We start from the raw sequence: 15267 nt of genomic DNA, 5'->3' as shown, positions 1-15267 counted from the left end.
CCGGAAACTACCAAACAGCGCCCCCATTGATTCCTCGCTCGTCGAGGCCTGCAATCATCATTCGATCGTAGTAACTTTTCTCTGCATTCCTAAGCACACGACGAAAATACACGTCTACCGTACGCGATTGGTCGGCGGCCGTTAAGGTGGAGCCGTATCCGATCTTCATGCTAATATCTTGAAGCTTCAGCGAGTACGCGTAGCGATCGTACGGGAGCCTCGTCTGGGACTTACCCCCGTTTCGCTCGGCTCCGTCAACGGACGGAAAGCAGGAACGTGGAATTTTACGCGCGATGTTGCCGGCCAGCACTATCGGTCGACCGGTCGAAATCGGCCTTCGTCTTACCGGGATATGGCCGAATTCCTCCATTTTCTTCAGACTGCTTTGGTCATTGGTGATGGGAACAGTGGTGATCTTCCAGTGCCACTATCTTCTGACGCACTTCAGCTCCGACGAATTGTTGCATCTGATAGATGGATTGAGTACCGCTTTGCCGTACAGTCTCCTCTTCTTTAAGCTGATTGTTCTGTGGGTCAATAACCGGTATGTGCCGCCGATATTATAATAATTCGTCATATCTCGATGTTAGATTAATCCAGTTCACTCCTCAGTTGGGGATAACAACGATACGTGAAGTAGGTTGATTGCCAAGCAAGATGGTTCTCCAAAGTGTTCTCCAATTTAATGCCTAAGTTTCAGGTTGCCTGAAAAGACGTATAATGTTTTAATTTTAACAGTAAAATTCATAAGGTTCTGACGTGAAATGACAATTCTAAGGAAAAAAGCGATATGAGAGCCAAGACAGCATGTTGGTGTCTAAATGATTTTAATAAATATTCAAAGTCACGGGCAATGTATTCTACGAGCAAAAGTAGGATGTACAATTGTTATATTGTAAGATTAACCAAATTTATTCTATACAATATCGATTTCGATTGGAATTACAAAACAGTTACATCAATAGAGAAAAATACATCGGCCGTGACTTTGAATATTTGTTATTACTAAAAAACGAGCGTGACTATTTTATTTCAATGATATTAATTATTAAATTTATTGCGAAAAATTTACCTCAGCCGGGGTTTGAATCTGGATCTCCCTCTCACTAGGTGGGCGTCTCACCAATTCAACCACCGAGGCATCGAGGCAATTTTTCGCAATAAATTGAAACATTTAAATCATTTAGATCCTGTCTTGGCTCTTATATCCTTTATTCCTTCGAATTTTAATTTTCAATTAATCTTTAATTGATGTTATGGTATAAAATAATGTAAATATTGTGATTTTTTACTGCGCGATAGTAATATAATCGCATCGATTCGGTGACATTTGAAATAAGAGTCAGACTTCTGTTTTTGATGAAGAGGAAAAACTAGCTTGGCAGTCGACTTCGTGTTTCCCTTCTCTTCGCGAGAGCGCATTTTCCGCAACATATCGTGAATGTACATCGATGTTGCGACGCGTTGAGAAGTGTTGCATTGCAGAATATTCAACGATATCTTGACGGCGATGTCCGACGACTGGCGCGAGTGTTCCAACATGCACATCATGATCGACAAGGCAATCCTCGCGCATCGCTGCTCGAAATTCACCATCGGTGTTTACTTGACGGCGGTGTTGCTTTACAGCACTGCGTCTATCAACCTTCGTAAGCAGACCGACGACGATTGCCGAGAGTTGCTTATAAAAATGGAGTTGCCCTTTGTGTTCTGTGAATCGCCAATTTACGAGATCGTGGAATGCGTGCAATTTATTCACCTATTGGCGGTCGCCTCCGCCATAGCTATGCTCGATGCATTAATGGTTACGTTGGTGAGTTGTGATCGACATTTTCAATTTTTCGTGTTGCGTTTTATTAATATTATTTCTATAATTTTATTTATTTTATTTATTAATGCATGAATAATTCTGAGAATGAAAATATTTAATTTCTCTTCATGAGAGTCCCTTTTATCCGCGCTGAAAAATACAAGCGTATTATCAAATAAAAAGATATTTTTGCTGGAGGGTTAATGAACAATGGTCGCAAATAATAAATAATAATAATAAATATTACAAATATGACTAATATTATGAATGTGTGTAGATATTATATACATATATGTACCTACACAGTTAAGAAATTTGTGTTAAATTTAACAGATATCACATGTCCCGAACGGTCACACAAATTTTTGTGTTAATTTAACATAATATGGATATGTTAAATGATCACACTAATACTCTGTTAATATTTTAACACTAAATAAATGCAAATCTCTAAATAATTTAATATAAATTGTCTGTAAAATTAACATATTTTTAATGACAAAATGAATTTAGAAAAGTGTTATTTTTATTTTTTACGGATGTAATAAGTTAAATGACGATTCGAAATCACTCTCACTTATGTTGTATAGAATAAAATCAACATTTTAACAGATAAAGTTTAACAGATAAATTCTGTTACTAATAAAATAGAACATATGTATCGTATCAGATCTATCAGATTAAAAAATAAGTACACATTGTGTTATTTTAACATTGCTTTTTAGTTATTTTAATAATTTTACAATTGAGGTCAATTAACACAAGAGCAATATGTTAAATTGACACATGAATGTGTTTTTTAAACATTTTTTTTAACAGAAGAAAACACAAATTTTCCAACTGTGTATGCGTGATATGATTTCCAAGGAAACTGTACGTTAAAAATTGTTTTCGTTTTTTCATGAAACTCAACAATCTCCAGGGAGAAAAAAATTCAAAGACCGACAATACGACATTTTAAAATATGCAAATAATTAAACTAAATACAAACCGATTATACCAATTATTAAATCAATATTTTAATATTTTCAAAGGGTAATAAAAAGATCAACCAAAACGAACAAACAATTTTGCGAAGAAGTTGAACTGATTAAAACTCCGCGAAAAAAATCAACATTCAATATTATATTTGTTATTTATCGTGATTTATATGCGACGTACACGCGAACGCAAAGAAAGTACTGGTTAAAGAAAACCTAAATTGCATGAAAGACAGTAAAGTGCAAGCTAAAATGGCACAAAACGCAGGCGCAAGTGACAACACACGTGTGTGAAATGTTTCGCGATACCAACGGACTCTCGATCGCTAGGAGAGATCGATGCTCGCAGACCTCAACCTTATCCCCTCTTTTACTTGAGTCGATCGGGCTCGCGTCGCGTCGTTCGCGCTGTCGATCTACGATCCATGCGCATGCGTACGTAGGTTTGCGTAGGTTCTTCCACGCTTTAGTGCGATGGTCCCGCTTTCGGTTGCTTCAATATCCCTCTCTGTATTGCAGGGCGAACAAGACCTTGCGACCACGGTTCACCTCGTTCCGACGCTTTACCGTGAGCCGGCTGGCGTTTTCATTTATTTCAAAGACTTTAGTACTTAAAAGGAGTTTGAAACAGTCAGCTTGGCCATCTGTCTCTTCCTTTTTAGGCCGTATACACGCATGTATATCGCAGGTGCTTGCGAGACCGTCGAATGTATATCACGATTCATTTAGCAGTATTTTTTTCACAAATGAATAGAAATATGCCTTCGGTCGGGTTGATTCATCGTAGACTAATAATATATTTGTGTGAAAAACCTGAAAATGTTGAACCAAAATAATTATGTTCCTGTTAATTAAAGAATGCACAGTTGGAAAATTTGTGATTTTTTATTAAAAAAAATGACGGTTCGTTTTGTGTTAATTGACCTCAAATGTAAAATTATTAAAATAATTGAAAATAAATGTTAAAACAACACAATGTGTACTTATTTTTTAATCTTACACAATACATATGTTCTATATTATTAGTAACAAGTTTTATCTGTTAAAATTTACAGAATAAAATGTTGATTTTATTTTATATAACATAAGTGAGAGTGATTTTGAACCGTCATTTGACTTATTACATCTGTAAAATGTAAAAATTTTTGTAATTTATTTTGTCATTAAAATATGTTAACTTTACACAAACTTTATTTCAAATTATTTTCAGATTTGCATTTATTTTGTGTTAAAACATTAACAGAGTATTAGTGTGATCATTGAACATATCCATATTATGTTAAATTAACACAACAATTTGTGTGGACGTTTGGGACATGTGATATCTGTTAAACTTGACACAAATTTTTCAACTGTGTAATTAAACATGATGATAATGTTGTTTTCAAAAGTATTGATTTTCTAGTGATCAGTTTGAGCCAATACAATTATTTATTACTTAGATTGTCTAACATCATTATTTTCAGATATGTATTTAACTCAATTTTTATAATATTTCAGCAAAACGTTGATTTGTATATGTTCTATTTGTAGTAATATCTAAGTTATGTAAAAGATTGTTTTCTATGTAATACTTTTGTTTAGCAGTTGTGTAACTGACTACTTATAACAATTATTTTACTAATAATATACAGATGCTGCACACTGGTGGGCAAATAGATCTCATGCAACAGGAAGTGGGAAGGATTTACCCTAAAGATAACGAATATGATTTACCCACTGCCATTGTGAGATCCTTAATCAATAAACACCATAAGATTATCGGCTTTTCGGAGAACATCGAGACTCTTTTCTCTCAGATCGCATTGATGCAATTTTTTTCGAATACGTTGATCATATGTTGCATCGGATTTCTCATAGTAACCGTGAGTATTCAAGCGATCTTTTGTTTAAAATTTAGATTTTCAAATGTTCCATGTATTTAGATACGTATTTTTCCACTGTATCTAATTATTGTGTTTTATAAAAGTTACGACGCACAAAGATATACGTACTATACCTGTTGATAGCTGTGCATACACCTGCACAGTCGCGTTAAACGTGAATGTTAATACATCTAGTCGGAAGCAAATGATAATGTAAACATTTAACCTCTCTCTTCTTGCTAAAGTTATTTATATATTTATATATCATTTATATATATTTATATATACTTATATATTTTATGTGCTACACACATTTCAAGTCACTTCATGGTATTTGAATTGGCAGTGGTCTCAGATTCACACTCATGTTCACTCAAACCGCACGGTATACACGAATCTTTACTACCTCGCCGCAAACAGAAAGCAAGTAAAAAGATCGCTATGTGAACGTATTGGCACGATTTGCTCTTTGAAGAGTCATCTCTCCATTTTGAAAAGCTATAAGACTGACCGGATCTCCTTTATCTTCACACAAGGCCCGTTGCGGCCTCGCGAGTTCCACGATGGTGGGAGATGATCACTCGCGTCTGAGATCTCTGCCTTATAGGGATCGTCGAACTTTCTTTCTGACCCTTTTCTGGACTTGCAGTCAATGGGTACAGATGAAGGCGTCAGGATGTTAGTGAAGACCCTGTTTTTTTATATCGCTATTACTTTGGAAGCCTTTATTTTTTGTTTCGCTGGTGAATATCTAAGTAATAAGGTGAGTACTCGAAATCACTTGTCAGTTTTTTCTCCGCGTGGACTGTTACGAAGATCACTAGGCTGTCGATAAAAAATCGGACCGATTCGGAGAGATTGCTCATATGGAAAGGAAGCACTGCGTGTTATGCGTGCCGAGGGCGATGTCTCGTTCTTCCAAATGCGCCTTTTCTCATTCGCATTTTAGAGCACAACGATTGGCGACGCTGTATATGAATCTATGTGGTATACTCTCAAGCCTCGGGATTGCCGCATTTTGCTCCTTGTCATAATGAGATCGCAAAGACGGCTGACGATCACTGCGGGCAAATTTTTGGATTTATCATTGCAAGGATTCACAAACGTAAGATTTCAGTAATGAAATTACGAACTTTTTATGACGCAAGTTAATAATACATACTTTTATTGCAATACATATTAAGTGTGTATACACAGTTCGAAAATTTGTGTATTCTTGTTAAAAAAATGCCGGTTAAAATTTTTGTGTTAAATGTTTAACACAATTCGTGTGTTTATTTAACATATTGCTCTTGTGTTAATTGACCTCAAATGTGAAATTATTAAAATAACTGAAAAAATGTTAAAATAACACAATGTATAGTTATTTTTTAATCTGACACAATACATATGTTCTATATTATTAGTAACAACATTTATCTGTTAAAATTTACAGAATAAAATGTTTATTTTATTCTATACTATTCTATACTACGCTAACGCGCGCGCTTTTACGGTCTTTACTTTTTCTCCTGTACATGTATGTATATAACAAATAATTATATAAAAAGAAATATAAATTTTTAAATTTATTTTTAAAAATTTATTTCCTATATTCTAAAAAAGAGATGTTACCAGCGCGAATGTTAATATCGAACAGTTTAGACCTCTTTTCCGCGATGCCGATTGGTTTTCTCGAAGCACGGTGTGATTCACTTCTCTTTTAGATTCGTCTCATGTTTCAGCTCGCATGTGAATTTTGATAGTTGTGCAAAAATATACTTAAAGAAAGTTAGAGACTAAACAAAAAGAAGATTAAGTTAAAGTTAAAAATCTAATTGAGTGAAGAAGAATGAAAGAAAGTCTCATTCTTCTGATGAAATACAACGATAACTAATCTTCTTTTTAAAAAGTATGTAAGACGAATTATTAACGCTGTTCCGCGATGCTGATTTTCTCGCTTGGCTTTGTAGTGCGAGTAGCTGTCAGTGCGAAAATCATGTAATATGTATTTTAACAGAGTGTCAACGTCAGATTACGTCTTCTTCACATGAAAAAAATCTTAATGTGTGAAGATCATGAATAAATATAAATTAAAACCAAATAGCGCGCGCAATGCTATTTCCAATAAAGTATTTAATACCAATTTATATTATTATTAAAGTAAATAATTCGATAATTTTTGCCCATAATAAATGAAGATTTGCAATTTAGTAATATACATTTGTATACACCAACTATTGAGGTAAAATCTCTAATCTTAGTATAATAATTAGAATTTAAGTAACAATGTTTTTTGTTTCGAAACATTTTCTCGATTGAACAGAATTAATCGTTAATTTAATCAATACCAATAAGTCCGCAGAATGATACAAAACGTAGTAACAGTCACGGAACAAAGTAATGTAAAATATTAAGTACAGAATTTTCAATTTCGTAGGCGGGACAACGAATTCTCAACGTTCGTAGTTGTTTTTCTCTCGGCGCGGTGACGTACAATGTTTTTGCGTGCCATTGTGTACCCGAAGGTCGCTATCAGTCGCTCGCCGAACGTCGAGCCGGCAAGCAGTGGTGTGAGTCGCTCCGTGCGTGTTATTATTTTTGAGTTATCGGTTTCCAAGACTCGATCGCGACGAATGTAGGGATAAAACGCTATCGATTTGTACACCTTTATCAGTAACGAGTAACGTTCCTCGATTATTAAGTTCCTACAACTTGTAATGAGAAACGAATTGCGCGTTGAGGCGACGGCTCTTTATCAACGTATACATAATTAAATATTTCACGAGACTAACTCGTCTAAAATATGAATGTGAACCGTGGTACTTTGTCGCGGTTACATCACGTTTACGCACCGCGCTTTTAATTATCTATCAATTTCGTGTAATCCGTTCTATTTTCGGGAAAAGAGAGAAACTTGTGCGTGAAATTTGTGCGTGATTTCGGCGTTCGCGCTGTAATTCGCTCTGTCGTTTTTCAATATTTCGTTTCGCGGTATCTCACATCGTGTACGGGAGTGCCGAAATTTCGCGCGATCGATTATTTTCGCGAGTTAGTGTTGTGTGAGTGCAACAAGGAAATCTGAGAGGAGGAGGAGGCCAAGGAGGCATCGGGCAACAGCGGAGAAATCGGTGAGGTGAGTATCTTACATTTTTATGTTATTTGCTACTTGTGCAAAATAAAGCATCTGTTCTGTGTTTTTATTTTATTTATTCAAATGATTCGAACGAGAATTCGAATAAGTGTTAGAGACAAAATCATACGTATAAAATTTTGTGAGTTTATATTTAAAAGGAAGACTTTTTTAGTATTCTACATTATTTTAATAAATACCTATTTTTTTAAATATAAAGTATATGTAATACAATCATTTCGATTTTATATAATTAGTCTGTAATAATCATATACATATTTGTATTTTTACAGTTTAACATACACAGTTGACGATGTATGTACAACTCTGCTGTTGTGTATCAGTGAGTGACAAATTATGTTTTATTTTAAAGTGACGTTGCGTATACAATTCTTTACATGTATACAAATTCTTAAAAATATACAATGCTCGACCACAAACTGCGCGCGCGAAGCGCGCGTTTTGTCATTTCTAGTACTTTTTAAATAATAAGCGATTATATTTCACAATTGATGCCTGAGATTTCACGAGCTCAGGCACGGCGAAATGGCAAGTGATAAAATTGTTCCTATGAATGTTGCCCTTTTTATGAATTTTGCTTATCGCATAAATTTTAATAACATCGTCGCTATACGTTTCCCCGCTTCTCTATACGCATTGCATTAGTATCTTTTCTTCACGAATAACGGACGCATGAGCTTAACACATCTTAAAAATAATTCAAGTAAAAATTCGCAACATATTGTAACTTCAAAGTGTTGCAGCTGTCAAAGTGGTCGATCAATATCAGTTGCCATGAAGGTTGTTACTATGCTTAAAAAAGGCTACATTTATAGAAAAACGCGATTTCGAAACAGCCAACCAACCAATCGGCATCGCGGAAAAGCGGCGACAATACCGCTCGACCAAGCGCGCACTTTTCGGTACACATCTCTTTTTTATCCCTTCCCTTATATCCCTTATAAAAGGGAAGGGAAGGGATATAACATAAGAATGATTTTAAACCGTCATTTGACTTATTATATCTGTAAAATGTAAGTTACATTTTTTATTTATGCTGTTATTAAAAATATGTTAATTTTACACAAAATTTATTTCAAATTATTTTGAGATTTGCATTTATTTTATGCTAAAATATTAACAGAATATTAGTGTGATTATTTAACATATCCATATTATCTTAAATTAACACAAAAATTTGGGTGAACCGTTTTTGGGACATATTGTTAAATTTAACATAAATTGTTCAACTGTGTATTATATTGTTTTTATTATGAGACGAATGTTAAGAATTAGTTTATACGTCATGTTTAATACCTCATCGCTTATCTTACAACGCACGTGATCAAAATTAAAAAATTTTAATTATGTTTAGCATTAAATGTGTGGATAGAATATAAAAAGAATTCAAACCATTTTAAATAGAAAACTTGTTTAAGAATACAATATAGTTGAGAGCATACGTGAAAGCAATTATTTCACACTTTTTTTATGTTATACATGTAATTACTGTTAAAACAAGTATCATATAATAATTATAATTTATATTCATATCATTTGCAATAATTATATTTTATTTTATCGGTTTATCTGTAAATTGATTTATTGCATATTACTTAATTTTTCAGAGTTTGAAAGCATCTGCATCGTATGTATCTGTTTTATATGCAATGTATTAATACCGAAGAAACTTAAACTCGCATATACACGCTGTGAGAAAGTCAAAATATTCTTAATTTCTTTATACAAATTTATTGTACAATTTAATAATACACATCGTGGATACAAATGAAAAAAGTTTAAATTATTTTCTTTATTTAGATCTTACTCGATCTCGTGACACAAATGAGGGGGAAATTGATATTAGTTTTATTATGATTCATTACTTTCAGAACAACATATTTTAGCGTAAATATATTGTCGTTTTCTTGTTAGGTAAAACATCTGAGAAAAATATCTAAAAAATTAACTGTACAGAAATGAGATACAACAAAAGACATAAAAATGTGTAAAAATATTTGAAAACTTTTATGCTATAAGAATTAAAAAAATAATTTTATATGTTTACAAATAAATGCCGAATTTATTATTAAGAAACATATATTTTTAAAAATTTATTATTTGAATTGTTTATCAAGGAAATTATTTATATTCATATTTACCAAAATTTTTCATCATTAAAGTGAAAATAAAAAATCTGAAGTTTCCATGTGTGAACTACTGTTCTTCCGTCAGAAATCATCACTTACTGTGTACAGTTGGAAGCATATGCGCATGTAATCTGGTTTTCTCTGCCATATTTTCTGTTTCTTCAAAGAGCTATTATTCTAGACCCGAGTCTAGTTCGCTGTCATGAAACATAGGTAGAAAACCCTACATTATTCAAATAACTAATTTGTCTCATCGGTCATGTTTTTTTACGACAGAATAAGGCAATCATTGTACAAAGCGATTGCGCATAATCATCGTTCGGTCGTTGCAATTTTAATCCCCTCTGTCCCGTGTAAACCACCATAAAGTCTTGTTCGCAGTTGGTTGCAATTGCTCGGCGATTACTTCTATGGCTGCGTTTAGTCGGCGACCCTTGCGTGATCAATCTGCTGCTCTACAGTCGTTTCAAAATCATACGCAGCCATTGTGATCTGTGGCTTTACGACGTCAGCAATATCGACAATTAAGTGCCTTAAATTACATTTTGGGCAACGTAGGTGTCTTTCCGGCCAAATCTTACAGTATAAATTGGTATACCGTTATTGGTGTATTTTGGTGTAAAGAGCCACGACGCGATAAAATGACTGCTACAAGCACTGTTGCCCTTTCGGTGCAAATCGGTCTTCGAATTGTTGGGATTTGGCCTAATGCGCCGTACGCGCTGTTGTTTCGGGGTGTTTGGATACTGACCACCAGCATAGTGCAGACTTGTCAGTACTGGTGGATCATCGTTCACATTGGCAACGACGATTTGTCACATCTGATGGACGGTTTAAGTGTCACCTTGGAATACAGCGTAATGTTCCTGAAACTGATTATTTTATGGCTGAATAGTCGGTAAGAGAATATTTCTTACATAGTCATAGATGGGAATCGAGTTTACTTGGTCAGATCGTTCCTGAAAACCACGATTTTCACTATACTTTTTTCTTCTTTAAATAGAGCTCTCATGTTTTCTTCTAACTTTTAACAAAGATTTCTGTTTGTTTTAATTTTACATTTATTTTATATATAGATAAGAAAAAAGATACGGCATATTTAATCTAAATTTATATGCAATTGTTTTTAACTTACAAAATAAAAACTGCCATTTCATCGTAATAATATTCTAATACTTTTAATTTTTTTATAAAAGTATCTAGTTACAGTTACAGCTTTTTCGCTAAAAATGTATTATAACTAGTTACAATTAATTACAAGTTACCAATTCTGAAAAGTAACGTGTTACAGTTATTAAAAAAGTAACGAGTCGTTACTTTGCAGTTACTGTCATGCAATGAAAATAAATCAGCATTTTAACTGTAAAGCATCGATAAAGGCGTTTATGCGCAAATGAAAGGCCTAATGCAATCTGTGGAGGTTTCAAATATATAAAGTAACTATTCATGTAACTATTATATTAAATTAATTACTGTTATCGAAAAAATGTAACTGAATAAAGTTACAGATGGAGAGAAAGAAACAAAGTTAAGTTACCAAAAAAAGTAACTGTAACTGTAATTTTGTCACAAGTAACGAGTTACTTCCCAACGCTGGCTATATTTATTGTTATATTTTCTGTATTTTATATATCACTACACAGTTGAAAAATTTGTGTTAAATTTAACAGATATCATATGTCCCAAACGGTCCACACAAAATTTTGTGTTAATTTAACATAATATGTTAAATAATACTCTGTTAATATTTTAACACAAAATAAATGCAAATCTCAAAATAATTTGAAATAGATTTTGTGTAAAATTTATATATTTTTAATGACAAAATAAATTTAAAAAATGTAATTTTTACATTTTACAGATGTAATAAGTCAAATGACGGTTCGAAGTCACTTTCACTTATGTTGTATAGAATAAAATAAATATTTTATTCTGTAAATTTTAACAGATAAATTTTGTTACTAGTAATATAGAACATATGTATTGTGTCAGGTTAAAAAATAAGTACGCATTGTGTTGTTTTAACATTTCTTTTCAGTATTTTAATAATTTTACATTTGTGTGTGTGTGGTCAATTAACACAAGAGCAATATGTTAAATTAACACGTGAATGTGTTAAACATTTAACGCAAAAATTTTAAACGGCATATCTTTTAACAACAAAAAAACACAAATTTCCCAACTGTGTATACATAAAATGTACGCTGAAAAATCGGACCTGTTTCCTTCTTGGGACCCTTATTGTATTTCCATCTTAGTACGTGTCGCATCCTTACATTCGGATAGAATAAACTGCCGCAGTATATTTTACGACACCTTAGCTGCGATGGCTGCAGATTGGAGGAAAGCCGCCATCAGCGAAATTTACACCATGACGAGTAAAGCAAATCTGTCGCGACGCTTTTCCAACGTGATTATCGGGCTTCACTCGGCAGCAGCGTTTTCCTACGGCATCGGAGTGCTCGTATCCCACACCGATAATTACGACGTCGACGGAGTCGAGACACCCGTTCGCGAGTTTACGTTGAAGCTGCAGCTCCCGTTCGAATGCAACGAGTCGCCGCTGTACGAGCTCGTTATGAGCCTGGAGTTTCTTCACCAATTGGCATCTTCCGCTATGACCGGCGTACTGAACTCTCTGATCATCACGTTAGTGAGTGTAATCTGCGAAATAAAATCTCTCTCTTTATATGTTTAGGCTGTACCTACTTAAGACAATGTTGCGTGACAGCAGTTACCGTGTCTTTAACATTGCACTTTTATTTATTAGCAATATGTCATATATAGAGGAAAATCTTCCATTATGGGGTAGGTTTCTAATATGAGATAGCAGGTTTTCAACACCCAAATTCAATCACAAATCTTTTTTCGCAACATTACATAATCTAACAATAAATTTTCGACTAAACAGGTCTCGCTCTAAGGACAATGATGGAATAAACTGATGACACCTATTAATTTAACAGAAACCCCGCTATCCCATATTAGAATCCTATCTCATAATAGGGGATTTTCCTCTACTATCAAAAGTGGAAGAGGACAATGGATACCGGATTATTGTACGACACGGATACATTTTTGCTCTTTACCGATGAAAAAGAAGGATTTTCTCCTATTTTTTCACCGCAATAAATTATATATTGTAACACAAGAAAATATTTTCAGAATCCGAAGAAAGGAACTTGATATTCTTTGTCAATATTTAAAATATAATTGCTAGCGAATTATCTATAGCTTGTAAATATATTAATTTTATAATCTATAACTATTCGTATTCTGCCTAGACGCATCTAAAAAAAAACAATAGCTAATTTTAAAGTAAATTAAAATTTGTTTATATGATAATGTCGATCATTTGTTTGTATGATTTTTCTTCTTATTTTAAGAGTCTTTAATGTCTTTAAATGTCATGAAACATTTTTTGCATACACTTCGCGAACTATTGTTTTCGATTGTGTGAAATTTCTTTCGATCTCTTTCTATTTATATCACGTAATTTTATAGAATATGTGCTTTTAGATTCTTCATACGAGTGGCCAGATAGATATCTTGTGTGATGCATTGAGGGATATTTCTCCCAAAAAGATCGATCAACATCTCGCTGTCTCCATTATGAAGGAACTAATCGGCAAGCATCAAAAGATCATCGTCTTTTCGGACAAAATCGAAAAGATTTTTTGTTACATAGCCCTAATCCAATTTTTGTCCAGTACTTTTGTGATCTGCTGCTTGGGATTCATGATCGTAACAGTAAGTAATCGTTCGTCAAAATTAGAAAGAAACCCTCTGCGTTTTGCAGCGGTAGCGATCTATATCGCAGCTCGATGTTGCAGTCGATCAACATGCAAGGCTCAGATGCGATCGATAGCTCGGCATTAATGAAAGCTATTGTGTTTTACATGGCCGCTACGGTGGAGGCGTTTATCTTCTGCTTTTGCGGAGAGTACCTCAGTGCCAAGGTCGGAAGTACATTGCGACTCTTACGCTTGATTCGTAGCGTAAAGACGACAATTTATGCGATTTTTTTATTATGCCATACATTTTTTATTTGGCCATACGTTGTCTAACGATTATTAAATAATGACAATTTCATCATAGAGAATGCATAGCTGTTTAACCGAGAAATGAAATTTTCTTTTAATGTGAATGTGTTGCAATATACTCACAATAATTAGACTATTTCTTTAAAAAAGAAGTTTTTATGTAGAGAAAAGTTACCTATTATGAGATAGACTTCTAATATGAGATAGCAGGTTTTCAACGTCCAAATTCAATCGCAAATCTTTTTTCGCAACGATTACACGATCTAACAATGAATTTTCCACTAAGCAAATTTTACTTTAAGGACAATAAATTCATGGTAGCCCAATAGATGTTGCCTATTAATCTAGCAGAAAACCTACTATTTGATACTAAAAGATTCTATCTCATAATAAGAGACTTTCCTTTATTAATACTAATTATTTAAATGATTCTTATATAGTGCTTAAATGAGAATTATTTTAATTATTGCCAATGATTCCCTAATTACTTGAAATACGTTTTTGAAATAATTGAAGCACTAAAATATCTCGTGTTATAGTCATATTACGCCTGAATTATTGCATTCTTTTTAGTATAAACGAAGTATAAACGAAGTTCAGTCATTTCTCTTACTGACAACGCGACATTTTTTTGCGACACTCTTCAGAGCAAAATGATCGGTGATGCAGCGTACAATTCAATTTGGTACGACTTCAAACCCAACGAGTGCAAGCTCATTCTGTTTATGATATTGAGATCACAAAGGAGGCTCACCATTACGGCCGGAAAGATTATGGACCTGTCGCTGGAAGGATTTACGAGCGTAAGATCCCAGCACTGAATTTTCTGTTAAACAAATCCTCATTTTTATCAACATTGATATCATTCCGAATAATCACGATTTACACTATTACTTTACGATTACTATAGTCATTGTGATAGTCATTTTATAAGACGATCTCTTAAAGTGATTTATTAAAATATACTAGCATAAAATTATTTTATTGACATTTAAACAGCTTATTTATTGATTTACTTGGTTACTTGTATTTTTATTGTATTATTATTTATTATAATTTTTCTAGATTATAAAGGCCTCTGTTTCGTACATATCAATATTACATGCGATGTATTGAAGTTCGAAGACGAGTCATCGAACCCGTGTTTAGATGCCCACGTGCAGCTAAAGATATTAGAAATTCTTTACTTTCTTGTCAGTATCTATGATGAACCGACAATAATTATGCAGATTAAATGTAGATAATACGTGATGTACCACTTACTTTCCGCAATTGATAATAAAATGTTTAGGTTTTCAACATTGCTA

At 33.5% G+C, this 15267-nt stretch overlaps 2 protein-coding genes across 5 annotated transcripts; both read left to right on the top strand.

Annotated features, from left to right (window-relative positions):
• Positions 1–61: 61 nt before the first annotated feature.
• Positions 62–9824, top strand: LOC105559025 (odorant receptor 22c-like). 4 transcript variants are annotated; one of them, XM_012007024.1, is made up of 7 exons: positions 62–544; positions 1486–1813; positions 4425–4517; positions 4590–4655; positions 5305–5418; positions 5605–5760; positions 9396–9824. In XM_012007024.1, exons 1-7 carry the CDS (start codon positions 294–296, stop codon positions 9444–9446), a joined length of 1059 nt encoding a protein of 352 aa, XP_011862414.1. In that variant the 5' UTR covers positions 62–293; the 3' UTR covers positions 9447–9824. The 4 variants fall into 4 exon arrangements, with proteins under 4 accessions (XP_011862414.1, XP_011862415.1, XP_011862413.1 ...); XM_012007025.1 differs by having other exon boundaries at positions 1630–1813; positions 4425–4655; XM_012007023.1 differs by having other exon boundaries at positions 4425–4655.
• Positions 9825–9907: 83 nt separating this feature from the next.
• On the top strand, positions 9908–15259 carry LOC105559024 (odorant receptor 67c-like). The gene is made up of 6 exons (XM_012007022.1): positions 9908–10815; positions 12219–12570; positions 13437–13667; positions 13751–13876; positions 14608–14763; positions 15026–15259. The coding sequence occupies exons 1-6, from the start codon at positions 10559–10561 to the stop codon at positions 15074–15076; spliced, it is 1173 nt and encodes a 390-aa protein (XP_011862412.1). The 5' UTR covers positions 9908–10558; the 3' UTR covers positions 15077–15259.
• The last annotated feature ends 8 nt before the right edge of the window (positions 15260–15267 follow it).

This window comes from Vollenhovia emeryi, unplaced genomic scaffold, assembly GCF_000949405.1.
Source record: "Vollenhovia emeryi isolate VEMERY1.0 unplaced genomic scaffold, V.emery_V1.0 DF939294.1, whole genome shotgun sequence".
Classification (NCBI taxonomy): Eukaryota; Metazoa; Arthropoda; class Insecta; order Hymenoptera; family Formicidae; genus Vollenhovia; species Vollenhovia emeryi.
Note: the sequence above shows the minus strand (reverse complement) of the source record. Positions and strands in the feature narration are given on the sequence as shown.

Bases quoted from the DNA above. Each gene is read 5' to 3' on its own strand.
- LOC105559025 (XM_012007023.1), top strand. From the start codon at position 294: ATGTTGCCGGCCAGCACTATCGGTCGACCGGTCGAAATCGGCCTTCGT. The intron at 1,814-4,424 runs GTGAGTTGTGAT...AATAATATACAG, and splicing joins ATGCATTAATGGTTACGTTG to ATGCTGCACACTGGTGGGCA. The intron at 4,656-5,304 runs GTGAGTATTCAA...CTGGACTTGCAG, and splicing joins TCGGATTTCTCATAGTAACC to TCAATGGGTACAGATGAAGG.
- LOC105559024 (XM_012007022.1), top strand. From the start codon at position 10,559: ATGACTGCTACAAGCACTGTTGCCCTTTCGGTGCAAATCGGTCTTCGA. The intron at 13,877-14,607 runs GTCGGAAGTACA...GACACTCTTCAG, and splicing joins GAGAGTACCTCAGTGCCAAG to AGCAAAATGATCGGTGATGC. The intron at 14,764-15,025 runs GTAAGATCCCAG...TAATTTTTCTAG, and splicing joins CGCTGGAAGGATTTACGAGC to ATTATAAAGGCCTCTGTTTC.